Source organism: Amblyomma mixtum, chromosome 1, assembly GCF_055824585.1.
Source record: "Amblyomma mixtum isolate Tamu chromosome 1, ASM5582458v1, whole genome shotgun sequence".
Classification (NCBI taxonomy): Eukaryota; Metazoa; Arthropoda; class Arachnida; order Ixodida; family Ixodidae; genus Amblyomma; species Amblyomma mixtum.
Genome location: NC_143012.1, coordinates 295,032,032 through 295,048,840, shown reverse-complemented (window position 1 = coordinate 295,048,840; position 16,809 = coordinate 295,032,032). Strand labels below are relative to the sequence as shown.

The following is a 16,809-nucleotide window of genomic DNA, read 5'->3' as shown; positions in this document are numbered from 1 at the left end:
AACGAAGCTTCCGTATTTGAAAGTTGACAGCTTTCGCATTTTGTTGTAGCACGTGTCACTTTTGCACTCGTCGTCCGTGTTTTAGTTGACAGATGCATGCGAACCGGTACCGGTCGGGGAAGATATCCGGCCGCGCACAATCCTTTCATTCCGCAGGTGCGACAAAAGTGATCGACCAAGAAACCGTTGACCAGTGAGTTCAAGACCTGCTCAAAGCGAAGTCGCACTCTCGGTACCGGACGGCATTTTTTTTTTTTTATAGATTGCCCTCTATTTTGTCATCGTTGCTCGTCAAAAAGAACTCTGCGACCTGCTCTTCATATTTGTGCACGTGGGCGCCAACTCCAAAGTTCTCTTTAATCCTCGGAAAGTACTCTTTTGGGCATTGTCCCTGAATCGGCCTTTTGTTTGGCTGCCGACAAAACAATGCAACCGCTCGCGCCCAACGCCTAGAGTCAGACATAGCATTGTGCACAGCACAGCGCTGCGCTGAAGAGTGCATCGCTGACGTCCGCATCGCTCGCATCAGTCTTCCGAGCAGCTGCTTGCGGCGTTCCTTAGTGCGCTTCGCTAGGGGAGCTGGATACAAGGCGCGCTCCGAGCGACCAAGATAGAGCGCTCGCATCTCCGCTCCCACCTGCGTGTTTAAGTGCAGCGCGATCGAGTGAACGACTCAGGGGGGAGGATAAGACGTGCATTGTTTTCCTACAGCCTTTTGTGCAACCGCGCATCGCCCGTCGTCCGCGTCGGTGACGCTAACCGCGCAGAAGCCGGATAACATGGACTTGTGCGTCGTTTGAGATATATACACAGGGACTATGAAGGCCGGGGTCTGCGAAAGTTCTACAGCGTGTCGAAGACTAATGGAATGCCGCCAGCTCCACATTGCAACACCATCCTCGTCGCCTGTACAAGTGGTGCGGAACTTCAGCCTCAGCGGAGTGCTTCTGTCTCTCGATAACGTCAGCTTCGCCCTAGTGAGGAGAACACTTTGCTCGTCGCCGATAAACAACCCGTTCTGGCAGTGAAAGAAAAAGGAGAAAGAAAAAAGCCTCGGCGGCCGACGGAATCGACGACGTGGCTTCGGCGGGTGCGACGGGCCGCCAGCGAGCGGCCGTGCTTGAGCCAGCGCGCATGATTCGACTGTCCAGTTTGGAAACCTCGGCGCTGCAGGGTTCGATGGCCAACAGCGGGGACGACGTTGCTGTGTCGCCGCTGGAAGGGCCCGCTCAAGGTACGGGTTGTGAAGTCGCTAATCTAATCCGTTCTAATCTCACCTACTCCTGATGTGCTTAACAGGCATTCGGAATCAAAATACTACGCACGTGGTGTACCATCGCAAAGCCCCTGCGGCGGCTGTAGTTCGCAGTGACTGCAGCAAGCCCGAAATGGGACATGCATAGGATGGGCTTTTATACTGTGCACGGTAGAGTGTTGAATGCAGCCCAGTATATATATGTGGGCGTTTTCGTGTTTGTTAACGAAACAAAGTCATGTCAACGCTCCCTGCATTGACAGATTAACGGTAACGTTTAGTCTGTTAAGTACGGTAACGGTTAATCTGTTAAAGTCGACTAACACACCTAACTGCGTCTTTTATTTGCGTCGCACAAGTTAGAGCCACCGGGGGCAACGTTCGGCGTCTGCGGAATCATCTTTGTGTTAACAACGAGTTTATCGATGTCCATGCCTTGCTCGTGCGCTGCTTGCAGCCTTCTGGCCATTGTTTAACTCAGAGTGAGTGTGAGGGGCTGTTACTGTCGCAGCCTCCGTTCCGATATTTTGCGACGACAGATAGTGAACACAAAGGAGGGAAACTGCAAGCACGAGCAGTGAATACGGGAGGCCTGATTTGTTTTACCGCGATATCTGCATGAATGGCTTTCTAAGGGCGATGTCGTAGTATGCCGTAAGCGAAAATTTCCTTTCCGCGGCTACGGTGCAACTCTCATGTCATTTCTTCCTTGCAGATGAGAGAATCATGGAGTTTTATTTTTTTTTACTGTTGTTCATAAGCTAATAAAAGAAAAAAATGATGCTATATGGTAACAGCGAAAAGATATTTTAATTCTTCTCGGGCAAGATCTAAGAGTGTTGTCATGACAGATACGTAGAAGGAAGCCGAAATACTTCGAACTAAGAATATTTAATTAGAATAGATGACACGACATGACTACGAAGAGGTCCCACTACAGTACTTAACCTCGGGGCCTCTTTCTGTATTCTTTTTAAAAAACTACATATAAATTTTGAATATATTTTTGAACAAACTCTGAAACTCTGCACATTCTACTGTGGGCTTTCTGAAAGTGAGAAACGTCCAAGCAAAACTTGTGAACCTTTGTTCACTTGTTATTATTCTGGCAACATTCTATTACTTTCCGTGACTTTTCCTCACACGTTGTCACTGTGCCTGTTGTCGTTGCTGTTGTCCGAGTGTGCAGGCAAGCAGCTTTGCAAGCTGACGCAGACATTTTCTGTTCTCCTTATCACCTCTGGGGTTTCCCAGTGCCAGTTACGCCCACAAAGGATGCGCGGGTTGTGGGTATGCTGTAGATAGTATAGTTCTAGCCGCAGTGGATATTAAGCTATCAATTTGCACTATCGACTCCTCACTTTACAGTAATAAATTCGCGACAGACCTCTTTCTCGTGCACATTGCATTTACAAGTCAATGAATCCTTTGAGCGGTGTTTATGGACGGTCAAGTGGTCACAAGTCGTCTCGTACTCAGCGGAATACCACTGCGAGGGTAGTTAGAAAGAGTAGCTAATTAGTACTCATGTGAGAACAAACAACGCTTCTCGACAATTTCCACACTTCAGCTTTTATTCCGACCGCATATTGTTTAATTACGCTCTGGTTTGCAGGCTTTCAGATTGAACATAAGGTGTTATTTCCAACTGAGTACTAGTTGTGTTCATTCTTAACACGCCCATCACTGCACAGACAATACCTGTGCTCTCAGCTATCTGATAATTTACGATGACTCTGACTTATCTCGAACGACGTACCACCACTGCACAAAGGAGGCGTCTTACTTTATCTTCAAACAGCATGCTTAAGTGAACCTTTCGCTTCGCCAGTGTCCATTGCACGACGTGAAGAAAACACATAAAAGATAAGAAAGGCCGAGGCGTATATATGTGTGCTCGTTCCACCTCTCCAAAAACTTCCCTTATTGGAGAAACCTTACAGAAGTGTTGCGTTTTGGGCAAATTGGTACTTCATATGCCTTTTTGGAAACAACTGCGCACACATAAGACAGGCCATGAAAATGGGCATGTGCATTTCATGTCCCTTTTCATGTCCTGTCTTGTGTGTGCGCAGTTATTTACAAAAAACAAAAACTGAGAAACCTACACCACACTGAATCGAGACACCCCCACTTGTAGTCACACAATTTCACGATGCTTAATCTTGTACACTCAGTGTCCATGCATACATAAACCCAAGCAATTGCAATATTATTAATGCGATAGCGTTATAATTGTCGTCACACAAAAACCCCGCCGACGTCTGGTGTCACGGAATTCACTGAATGGTCGAGAGAGGTCACGTGACATTTTGACATCTTTTCAACCTGCCCACCGGGTTTTGAGCAACCTGTTTCTATACAGCAACCTAGATACAGAATCGAAGCCGAATTTCGATGAAAGCGAAATTCTAGAGGCCCGTGTACTGTGCGATGTCAGTGCACGTTAAAGAACCCCAGGTGGCCGAAATTTCCGGAGCCCTTCACTACGGCGTCCCTCATAGCCTGAGTCGCTTTGAGACGTTAAGCCCCAATAAACCAAACCGAAGTCAGAAATCAGATAAAAATGCAAATGCCGGGAACGTCACAGTATAGCGGATGCCTGCTAGTGCAGCTAGCAGTGCGATTATTGCGGCTTATGGCGCGAGAATTAGAAAGGGACTGTGGCAAACACATAGAAGTTGCAACAGAAGCTGCGACAGATGTGAAATCTTATGCTATCGCATTCCACTCTTAGGGTAACTTAAGCGTCCCCGTAGTTCTTTTTTTTTCTGCATTGAGCGCCTAACACCAAAAAAAGCTCAAGCAATTCTGAGGCGAATTGCGTCAATACCGCCTGGGCAACTATGTATGCATATGCGTGCACTCTTTATACAGTACATTTCTATTTCGTACGGCTCAAAACAAGAGCGAGCGTGCGTCAGTCGCATCGGGAATCGCCGCAACAACGGCACCGCTGTATACAGAGCGCCCGCGGGCTACGCCTCTCGAGCCCATACGTGGGCTGTTCGCGGAGCAAACAGAGGTCACTAACGATGACAAGATGGTCCGGACGCGCCCATCTGCATCCCCGCCCTATTCGACCGGCCGGCGCGCTGATCGCAGCCAGGCACGCTTTCCGTGCGTCCTGTCTTCGAACGCATTCCGACTAGAGATTCAAGGGCCAAGGCTGGAGGGGCAACGGGGTTGCTATTCGCGAAGCTTACCTTGCATAAGAGACACGTAAGTATCGTGAGAGATGCTTAAGAGATACGCAACCAATGCATGACTACTTTATGTCGGAGCCCTAGCGAATCACAGAAGCCAAGAAGACTGGGACCCAATCATACCGGTCGAAAAACGCAACAAAAATTTTTCCGTTGTGGCAACGAATTTGTTGTAGTATTTTCGGCTATGAACTTGTTGTAAAGACAGAAATTTTTGTAGTAACGACAAAATCTTCTTTAGTATTATGCTGTCCCATGTCGCTGCGACAGAACTACACAAAAATACTGCAGAAAATTCTACAGTAGTAAATAAAATAATGTAATACAAAAGAAAAACCTGTCGTTAGTACAAAACGACAAACCACTTTGTTGTATTTTGGACACAATTATGTCGTTATTTTAAACTCGGATACCAAAAGGCGCCTTCCAGTCTTGAAAGGCGCTTACATATGGAAACCAAAGTTTTATGGTTGACACGCCTTTTTTTTTTCCTCCGTAGAATTCTTTGCACGCAGGACCATTTTTACAGTTTGAGGATTGCTTTCTTGTGGAGAAGGCTTGTTACAAAAGTTGAGCTTTACAGTGGGCGCTACCGCCAAGTATCATTTTATCTGCTAAATCATGCCTTACACCTGCAAACGCCAACTCACCGTCCAAGTCTCTCTTAAGTAAGATTTGCCACCCGTACATACATTGCCCGTCTCAAGTAAGATTTGCATAATTTAATAACTCCTGTCGCAAACTTCACAAAGGCCGCCTCATTAATATCCTTACAGTCACGGTCGCTATGACCAGAAATACCAGGGCATAATCTTGAACGGATTACTTGTCTTCGGTTTGCATAACATCAACAGCAGCTTACATTCCAACAGGAGCTGTGATATGCTAAGGTAAAGGCTTTGAGCGGTGCGATACGCTTTCGCGAAGCGCCAACTGCGCATGTGCTGCCTTGGCGCATGCTCACTTGGCGTTGGCTACAGGCGCAAGCGCTCACCTGCCACCGCGCAGACGCAGTAGTATCCCCGTTAAGGACCGCTTCGTCGATTATGCCCTTCACCAGCCGATCATTGCTCTGAGGCCACACGACGGGGCTGCATGAGTGACGCCGACCACACGGGCAGAGAGTAAAGTAAAACTGACATGGAGGGCGACAGGATTGATCGCATATTGCGTGTATGCACTTGAATACACTGAGTGTCACATGCTCAGAGTTTGTAACCATGTAGCATGGTTAGTTTTTATGTACGAACTAATATCTCATTCGTCTGTACGAAATGCCACAGTGACTGGCAGGCCCACTGTAGTCGAAAGCGGACAGTTTTTATTCTAGGCTGCAGTTTCTCCAGCCACCGAACACTGCATCGAATACTTCTGTAGGCAAAAAAATGACGCCGCTTATTTATAACACTTTACTACGAAGCAATGTACCACTGTCAGAACAGAGCGACAACTGAGTAGAACGATGAGAAACGATGAGGGGTCGGGACCTTGTCAAGCTCTCCGAGCTTTTAGTCCCGTGCTCCTCCTTCTCAAAGGAAATAAAGGTGATTGACTGATAAAGTGAAAAAAATTACTCGAAAACCAATGTTGTTGCGATTACTGGGCGTCTAATGGCGAGCTTTTTCAATGGCGGATTTGAGCGCCATACACAGGGCATACACATGGCTTCCATTATGTATACATCGGCCTCTGCGAGCATTATAATGCAGGGTTGTTTTCTCTCTCTCTTTCTCTTTTAACGTGCAATTCATGCAGTCTAAGTGTCGTGGAAAATCACAAATGGCGCACCGTTCTCCATTCTAGTTACCTGTTTATGAATTGTGTTAGTAAAAAAGGCGCTCTGGGAAGTCTCTCAAGGTGGTTACTTTTATAAATGGGCTTTCTATACTCATACCTGCGAAATGCCAAGTTTCTCATGCTTCAATGCGAAACTATTTCTACTCGTACGTTTTAATGCGTTAGAATTACTACCCTCATCGTTGCAAAATCTGTCCCTCTAGTGTTGTGTGATGGCGTCTCCACCCTACAGAAGGCCCCCGCCCACCACCAGTCAACCCAAAACCACCGTACAGAATCCCCCTCCCCCCAACCACCCATCTCCACCCTACACAATGCTCTAACCACCAGCAATCAACCCACCACCACCCTACAGACGTCTCCCTCCACGAGAACCCCACGCAGCGCTGGAAAGAAAAAGCAACGGCGCATTACAATTCAGAGACTCAACGGGAAGTCGATCCTTGTATAAGCTTAGTATACAACCAGTACTGCTAACGTCGCATGACATCGTTCGATTATTTCTGCATTTTTCATTATGATATGCGTTCTAGTCAATGAATAGGCGGCAGAAAATGAATCAATTTCTGAAGGCATCTATTGGTAGCACAGGGCTTGAAGAGATACCTCACAAGAATAACTGTTACACCTGCGGCAACACAATCATCTGCTGCATTCTGCATCTGCTTGGCCGCAGCTTGTGCGTTTTTAAAAGCCGCATCGAAAAGGTCGGACGAAGCACGGAATGCAGCCACGCAGCTGGGTGGTCGCTCTGTGCACAGACTCCTTTGTTATACGAGCAAGCATGCGCGTGCAACTGCATCGAGAACTGCCGAGCTCGCACAGGCCCTATCTCCTCGTCAAGTTTCCGCAGGAAGCTGTCGACAGCTGTCGGTTCGAGCACGGTGGCAACAAAAGGAAAAGAAAAGATAACTCCGAGCCATCTGCCTGACTGTGAGTTCCAAAGACGACTCCAATGGTCCCGCTTCGAAGCGCTGTTTAAATTTTTTAAATCGAACAAAGTTGAGGGGGATCAATCGCTGCGTCGCTGTCATTCGTTGGAAGGTCGTGTGGCTTTGGATGCGAAGCGGCGTCCTTCGCTGAGGACGAGGCTGCGGCGCCGTCGCTGAAACACATTTTTGTTTTTTCTCTTTGTCTCTCTCTGTTCATGCACGGCTATGTGGAAGTCAGATCTATTGTCAGCATGTGTACAGAAGCTGCAGCAACTACGCATCGATCTATATGGACTGTCCACTGAGGTGGTAGTCAGTGCACTGCTGGAAGCAGCCAGCTACCAGTAACACAACTACTAGGAAGAAACACTGCAGCAGCCAAGAACAACTGACGCAACCTTCATGCAAGTGCGATCGCGCTCACTGCTGCGCCCTGCCATTTCAATATGGCGGCTGTCTCTATGTTTGGACTTGTACCGCGCGCAGGATAGTTGCGGAGAAGGAAGTTATTTTTTGTTTTGTGACCTGCAAACAAGAAACATCGCGCGATGCGCCGTACCTGTTCCTGTCGCGCAAAGGAAGTGATCGAACGTGGATGAGTTTTTTTTATTTGACACTCTCACTCTACGCGATATAACTGAAAGGCGGACGGAGGCATTGCTCAGCGTGTTTGCATAGCACACACACACACACACACACACACACACACACACACACACACACACACACACACACACACACACACACACACACACACACACACACACACACACACACACACACACACACACACACACACACACACACACACACGCACGCACGCACGCACACACACACACACACACTCACACACGCACGCACGCACACTTTAAAGGCGCTGAGACGGATTTAGCGATGCGCTATTTGTGTGTGGTTGTGACACGAAAACCCTCAGCAAAGCCGTGCCAACAAGGCTAGTAGTTCGGCCTGCTAGATGGGCAGGGCGCATGATAAGGATTACCCGTCGACAGGCTTCTTCCCGCAACGGAGGTTTTTTTTTTTTATTCAAGACGTGTGCCATGAGGCATAAGATGGGAAAGGGGGAATAGAATGCAGGTGATATAAGGTTAAAAGTAGGAGTGGAGACCACTTTCGCTAAGGTAGTCGCAGAGTTTGCCGGTGAACTGATTGTTCATAATCCGCTTCACATAATCACATTCGCGGTTCCACCGCAGGCCCTCCTCCCTGCGCCACCACCACCAACAGCAGAGTTACATGTTGAGCCAGTTAAGACATGATTCTGTAACAAGTGAACCTATTAAAGGACAAACAAGGGCGCGATGCCGGCGCCGATAGTCATTTTTAACTTTGAACAGCTTGACTGAGCGCACGTGCGTGCTGGACTGTCCTGCGCATGCGCAGCAGATGCCTGTATGAAATCCTCCAATCAGAACGCCGCTGGCACAGCCCAGTGGAAATATGGCTGCGCCCAAAAAGACGAATGGGAAAAGATCTGTAGCTGTTCAGTCTTTAGTTGGGCTCTTGTCATGTGCATTTATTTGTCTCTCTTGCTTCTGTTTAGGTGGCTTTTCGTTCAAGCTAATGTTACTAATTTTTTTTTTTTTTTGGGGGGGGGGGGGGCGGGGAAATGGCGCAGTATCTGTCTCACATATCTCGGTGGACACCTGAACCGCGCCGTACGGGAAGAGATAAATGAGGGACTGAGAGAAGAAAGGAAGGAAGAGATGCCGTAGTGGAGGGCTCCGAAATAATTTCGAGTACTTGAGGATCTTTAACGCGCACTGACATCGCACAGTACACGGGCGCCTTTTGCTTTTCGCCTCCATCGAAACGCTGCCGCAGCGGTCGTGTTCGACCCCGGATACTAGCAGCTCAGTTGTTGCCTGTAAGAGGATTAGCGGTTTGAGAGAACATGTATTCTGGAGGAGGTCTTATAGACAGAGACTGTGGGAGCTAGGTCCTCATAAAAATAAAAGTGCTGGGAACAAGTACGCAGGTAGTAGGTTGGAACAAGTAAATAATTAACGTTAGTAAGGTGTGGTTACCACATGTATATAATGCGAGCTATTTTAAGCGTTGATAACACTCAGAAACATCTGGTAGTAATAGTAAGCAGCGTATATTGATTTTAAAATGTTAATGCGATATAATCAGTGAGAAAATATAACTTATGAGAGGTGAATACTATGGTTACGGTTTAGGTTTGTAGGGTTTAACGTCCCGAAGCGGCTCGGGCTATGAGGGACGCCATAATGAAGGGGTCCGGGTAATTACGACCACCTGGAGTTCTGTAACGTGCACTGACATCGCACAGTACACGGGCCTCTAGCATTTCGCCTCCATCGAAATGCAACAACTGCGGCCGAGATCGAACCCGCATCTTCGGGGTCAGCAGCCAACCACTGAGCCACCACGGCGGCTTCTATGATTACAGTGATATTAAATTGACTGAGAGATGACTTGACCGTATAAAAATGTTTGGTGACCCTTTAATAGCCCTCCGCGGTATGGTATGGCATGGTATGGTATGGTAGGGGAATTTGACTTGCGGCAACATCGCACGGCACAACGACGCATTTTACGTGTCGTCTCTATCGAAATCCGTCCTCCGCGGTTGGGATTCGATCCTGCGACCTTGGGATCAGCAGCCGGATGCCAAAACCATCGAGCCACAGGGACGGGGCTAAGTAACAGACAGATTTTTAAAAGCGTAATCATATAAAACACGACAGACCTCGAGCGGGCTGTGACTAATGTCATGAAGCTTTTCTTCTTACGTCGCGTGCCCACACATCGTTGCTTTGTCTGCAGTCTTTGTAAATTTTGTCCTATTTCCAATCTGTCGGGGACAGACTACATTGTGCTCGCAACAGGGGAGACCAGCATTGCCGCTTTCTGGGACGCAGCTGTAATGACGTCGCGTTTCAGACAGGGAGTAGACCTCATTTAAAAAAAAGCACTCTTGTATATACTACCACCGTTAAACCTTCTTTATTTTATTTTTGCACGTGCCTGACTCCGCCGCGATATATATATATATATATATATATATATATATATATATATATATATATATATATATATATATATATATATATATCACGGCTGCATTGCAGGCATGCGCCCAGACATCCCAGCACAGACGCGCCACTAGCCTGCAAAACGCAGACACGCATAGGAACAGATCACTCTTTTTTATCCTTCTTTTTTTTTTGGAAATTTAGAGATTGCGCGCATGTATGGAAACAAATAGGGAGTTAAATATCCATCCCAACAGGAACGCGCAGCAGCTGACACCAAGGCAGTCCGTACGGTTCGGTGCCAACGCCGCGTAGACACGATAAGCGATTCCGCACAGGCATTGATAACAACGTCACATCGCGAGAGGGGGCGCGGTTGTCGGGTTTCTAATGCGCGGCAGCCACGGCCGCATGGCGGGTTGGCGGCAGTAGTTTATCGCTCGCCGAGAGCGCTTAGTCGTGGGCATCAGAACTCGGCACAACAATATCACCGCAATCGGATACGTGCGGCTTCCGTCACTCCTGTCACATGACCCTCCCCTGCTGTGTCGACGGGCAGCGAACGGTTGCTCCGTGGCTGCGCGCGGCGTGATGGAAATGGACGTCATGGAGAGATTTCGCTTGAACCAGGTGAGCTTATCTTGTCCGCATTGGCGTGAATGCGTGCGAGGGTTGTCGAAGCGTACTTTTTGGCGTTCCCGGCAAGCGCTGTATTTATTTATTTGCGAGAAATGTACGCTGCACGTGCGGCGGCCACGGCTGCGCCCCCATTGACATACCTGCTACCGTTCGCTTCGGCAACTTGTCGCTCAGTGGCGAGGTTCAGAATTGAATGCGTACGGGTGAACCGTAACAGAAGGGGACCAAAACCAACTGCTGTGGGGAAAGTAGGTGCTTGGAGGATAACCGTGAACCGAAGGCGATTGTCGATTAGCGAATGGGTTTCGATGCGGACGTTGCAGCGACGTTGACGAATTCCTCAATGTGCGTAGAGATACTGGTAGGATGGTTTGCAAGCACCGCGATATTGAGAGATCTAGTGTCTGCACAACCGATGCGTAATTGCTGTCAGGAAAGATGTTTCGCACGACCTATTTCTGTCGTTAAACTGCTCCCGCAGCGTACGTGAGTACGCGATCTTTAATTCTTACTTCCAAATATGAGAAACGTTTTACACTGCGTTGTGGTCCCGGTTCAGTCAGTGTGTATACTTTGGAAGACGTATCTTCCATTTTTGTCCAAGTCTAAGCGTGCAACTTCCCAGATTGTATGTCGGAATAATATTCACCTGACCTTATTTAAACATTTCAAACACATGTATGCAACCTTCGCTGAGATGGTGACGTAACCCTGCAAGAACTACTTTTTGTAACGGGGACAACAAGGGCGACACACACACAATATATATATATATATATATATATATATATATATATATATATATATATATATATATATATATATATATATATATATATATATATATATATATATATATATATACACACACCGTTGCTTCAAGCTTATACATCCAGCCGTGAAAGGTGGTCCGAAGATAGTAATTACTGTAATATGAAGTTTTATAATGAAATCCTGGAGCTGTGCATGCTACCTACGGCAGGCACCATATCTAATTGCAAATATCCGTTAATTGAAAAGCATGATTACTGCATGCACAGCGAGAAAAGTTCCGGGACACAACGCATGATATATATTGGTAACGTTGTTCTATGGTTGTCATTTGAACCTTATAATAATAGTTATAATGTGTAATGTTGTTTTATAGTTATTGTGTGAACATGCAAATGACAATTACAACATAACCTTAACATTACGGTTAGTTTGAAGGTTGGACTGATGCTCGTGATACGACATACATATAATTAGAGGTTTAACCTTTTGGTTCGAACCGAAAAAAGACACTGAGGACAAATCCACTTTTTTCACAAGGCCTCTCTGCGCCTCTTCTCCGCCAGCTCCACTGGTTGAACATAAAACATGGAGGAAAAACACTGAGGAATGTCCGGCGACAGCCTTGAAGCCTAGTCATTAGAAGAAAAAATATAGTAAAAAAATGGAGAGAGTCGGTACCTCCGTGATCAGGCCACCTGATAGCGTGCGGTGATTAGCCCCACAGCGCGGGCGCATGTGCGTACTAGCGCGGCAAACTGACTGTAGATCAACCTCCTTGCTGACGGCCGTGCCAAGGGCCGCGCAGACGCGCGAACTAAAACATACCGGCACCAAAACATAAAGGACTGACTGGGAGAGCGAAAGACGGGAGAGGGAACGGCTTCTCAAGCCGTGGCCACTTGGCTTGCGAAGGCAGGCCGCTTGGCGTCGCCCTCCCTCCTCAGTTTTTTTTTCCCTCCATATGCCTCCATTACATAAAACCTTCAGTTCTTACTGCGCATGCGCAGTTCATGTTAGTGACAGGCGCATGCGACAGATGGCGGCAGTTGTCAACGCATATTTTCCACTTCTGGGGCGCAGCTGGCTTCTAGTGGAACTATTTTAGATCGCGCCTGCGTCTCGCACGTGCTTTTGTTTTCAACCAGTAGCAGACGAATCTTCGCCATTCTCCAGATGGCGCCGCATCTTATGAAAAAGGCGGATTGAAATTGGAGCGTATCGATGGACTACAGCATTATAACGACAAAGAAACCACTTTTTATTTTTATAAGCTATTATTTTAACTTGCTTTAAACGTAGTGACTGGCTAGTTGGTTCTTCGCGTTCTTCTCGTCTCGTCCTTGTTACTGCTGCGCTGCAATTTTCGAGTATTATTTTAAGCTTTTATAAGCTACAAAAGACCGGCCGATTTATCAAGTAAACTGCGTGCATCGACACCAGGCTTGGCTCACACGGAGTTTTCTTACGCGGATCCCAGAGGCTACGCTACTCTGCCATTCACTTCAAAACGACGTCACGAGATTGGATAAAGTAGCGGGAAAATTTTGAAATTCAGTTTTCTCTGCCATGTCTTTTGCTGACGGACAAGCGTTAACTCTACGAGAAAGAACCAGAGAATAAACTTATTCTATGAGCAGTGATTGGATGGAGCTGTCGTCACTTTTCCTTTAACATTTTAGCGCCTTACGCCAGTGCATTAGGTACCCGCGCACGTAAACCACGCATGGTTGAAGTTAAGCTGGAACCCTTCTCGCAACGATGTACTTCGCATTTCTAAAGTGTAGCTTCGTCAATGCGGTGAGTTGGGCGTGTTGGTACATATTTTCAGAAAAGCAGCTTAAAACGTGGTCAAAGACGAAACGACAAGGATGGGCGCTTAACTTACAACAGCTTTTCTTTCACGCGGGCGCAAATAGGTCAACTCTTTTTGGGAAAGGGTGATAGAGGCGGTACCGACACAGCCCTCCCCCAGTCTACATACTTGTTCAGGTTATGCGATTTCTCTTGTGATGCGTTCTTTGCTCCTTCTGGTTACGGAGGAGTTATCAAGTGCAGGTGAACAATCCTGGCAAATAAGACAATGACTTGACCAAATGTTTAGGGGAATCCCCCAAGGTGGATTAGATTTGTAATAAGGGAGTAATTACTCATTGACGTCCACCCGAGCGCAGCCATACGGCTACAAAGGAAAGCTATACAGCTTTCCTTTCATTACAAGGGAGTAATGAGTAATTACTCCCTTATTACAAGACAATGACTTGCGAGGAGACCTGCAAAATATTTTCCTTCGCGCGCTTCGTCGTGTAAATATCCAATCACTCAGTCACTCTGCTCAGATATGTCTGGTTATTTTTCGCGTAAGGTTAATTTCACTGAACTGCTCGGCCTGATCGGTGCTTTAGCACTGGACAGCTGCCAAGAATAGGCTAAAGTGGAATAACAGGTCTTTATCCTTTTGCTTTCCAAGAAAGGAGGTTAAAACGCGCCATTATTTGTAATGTTTGCATGCAGCTTCATGCCGCACATGCGCACATGCTATCTATAATGCACCCCGGTGTGCAGCTCGATCTGTCGGCAAATAGGGTTGGTAGTATGCGTGTTGATATAGAAAATAGAGGAAACTTTTACATTTCATCTTCATATGAATTTGAATATGAATTTGAACCAAAGGGCCAATTTCCCCATGAGTTCCAACTTTGCGCGACACCTAGAGCTTGCCTGATGAATGAGTTGCGCTGTCCTTGACACACATGTGGAAATCCGTTACGTTTGCTGCAAGTGCAGATGGCTCCAACTATTCTCGACGCCACTTTTTGTATATTGCTTCAAAAAATAAAGAAAGACCGCGTACCGAAATGGGCGCAGGTGCAACACCGACTACGATGAAGTACGTGTCACTCGTCGCAAAAACTACGAAAAAAAAAATAAATGAGCATACCCGAGAGCAACGGGCGGATCTAGGTTCTGGCATTCACGTTTCTAAAGACGCCTCATGCTTCACGACATGTACATGGTTTGTTCTGAAAGTAGTAGGACTCATTTTTTAAAACAAAATTTATTCAAGAGAATAGCACAAACGATTACAATTTTTCAAGGTAGCACCCTTCCGTACCAACACGCTGCTGCCAATGAGTTTTACAGTTTTCGTACGCCTCCAGGAACGCCTGGACCGGAATGCTGTTTAGCTCCCTCGTCACGGCCTGTGGAACCACCTCTACCCATCCATGATGTTTCCCCTTGAGCGTCGATTTTATTCTCGGGAATAGAAAAAAGTCTGGAGGGGCCAAGTAGAGACTGTAGGGGGGCTGAGGCAGCGTTGCCGCCTTGTTCTGGGCAAAAAATCGCGGTCCTCATTCACACGATGAAGAAGATCCTACCGGTTGGCCTTTTCCTTCTCTGACAACACTCCCGGCACCAACTTCGCGCACGCTTTCCTCATAGACAAGTTTTCTGTCACGATCTCAAAAACTTGGGTTTGAGGAATGCTCGTCATCAGCAATCATTCTGATACTCATTCTACGATCATTGTTAAGTAAATGTTTCACTCGCTGCACATTTTTGTTGGTCTTGCTGGTCGAAGGGCGTCTGGAGCGGTCGTCTTCCTCCACTCTTTCCTTACCTTCTCGGAACAGCTTATGCCACTCAAAAAAACACCTGATCTACCCATGTAAGCGTCACCGCAGGCCTCCTTAATCATGTTGTGAGTCTCTTTGCCCGTTTTACTAAGATTTACTCAAAATTTTATCGCGTATCATTGATCCAGCAAAAACGCTCGATGATTCTGCGTGACGAGACGTTTCGACAGGGGTTCACAGTACAAGCGACCTCCTCTCTTCAACGGCCGAGAGCCGACTGCCGATTTTCCCCAGCATTCCCAATATCCCCCTTCAACGATCCTGCACGCCCAGAGCACCTCTCGTCCGCCCGTGCGCTCAGGAAAAAATCAGTCCTACTACTTTCAGAACAGACCATGTATTCTTGCGCTTCACTTGTTCGCGTCTTCAATAAAGACACGGGCGTTACCATATTTAAATATTTATCCCTCGCTCTCCTTAAAACAACGCGAACGGGACAAAGACGCGTCCTTGTCTTATTTGCGCCGTTTTAAGAATTATCTGCCACTTGCAACTCGCGCAAGCTTCTACATTTATCCCATACTCCATGACTAAGAGAATGTTCCCTCGCAGGCGCGCTGTACACAATGGGTCTTAAATGTCAGTATAGTTTCTTCTTCTACCTCACTCAGCCTGCTGGTGTGGTGAGGCCGAGGCTCCGCGTTTAGGATGCTGTTCAACCGCCTGTCTGCATAAGGACATGTGCAGGGACATCTTTTTGCTTGTTGTCCAGCACTTGCTGTAATGGAAGCTGCCTTTCGTAATGTTACGAGAGCCTTTTTATTGCGGCATTTTCGCGCATTTTGTAATTTTGTGTACTTCGAAATGTTATAGCAAAATCGTGGTTTGAGCTAGTTGGTACATCTTCACAACTTCACCAGCGCTACGACGAGGAACAAAGAGAGACGGAAGGACAGGGACAAGCGCTTGTCCCTGTCCTTCCTTCTCTGTCTTTGTTTCGTGAAGTTGTGTCGAAATGCTATGTTTTCCAGTCGTTCATATGTGTAACTGCAGCAACTTTTTTATGCGTCGGCTTGACTTTGAATCTGTGTGGAACAAATTAAGTAACAAATGGTGACGCAAGTTGTGGCGTGGCGGCGCCTTGCTGCGAACACTGTAGCCTTTCTGGAACGGTCTACATAGCTGCAGCCTTCACACGTGGGTGTGGTTCACGAGTATATTTATGCGCACGATCTTGCTTAAAAATGACTGTCTGCAAGCCCAAGTCACATAAAATTATCGAACATTGCGGCAACACCCTTCGATGGTCCCTACCCTTGGACGTCCCGCGGACGTCCCAAACGTCCGTAGAACGTCCATTGGAGTTTATTGGGTAAGGGGAAAAGGTCAGTGAGGTGAATGAGCGCGCTTCCCAATGGACGCATAGCATCCGCTCGTCGTGGCTTGTCGCGGAAAGCAGAGCTGTTTTCGCTAAGAAAATTATGGTCGGAAAGAAATGTTTCACTCACTTTGCACTGTTAAATGACAACGAAAACAGATTGTAGTTGGCCTTTATCGATTGGTACCAGCATCTAACATCATAACACCATAACATGAACGAGAGGTCTCACC

General features: G+C 47.0%; 1 protein-coding gene across 10 annotated transcripts in view; it reads left to right on the top strand.

Annotated features, from left to right (window-relative positions):
* The first annotated feature begins 211 nt into the window (after positions 1-211).
* The window catches only part of ATP8A (ATPase phospholipid transporting 8A1), a 90,888-nt gene continuing 74,290 nt past the window's right edge, over positions 212-16,809 (top strand). For 4 of the 10 annotated variants that reach the window (XM_089566475.1, XM_089566482.1, XM_089566474.1 and 1 more), the window contains exon 1: positions 10,561-10,840. In XM_089566475.1, coding sequence (XP_089422601.1) covers positions 10,802-10,840 — 39 coding nt within the window. In that variant the 5' untranslated portion in view covers positions 10,561-10,801. Of the gene's footprint in view, positions 1,235-10,559; positions 10,841-16,809 lie in introns of those variants that run through there. The other 6 variants (XR_016286956.1, XM_089566484.1, XM_089566483.1 and 3 more) reach the window with 4 other exon arrangements.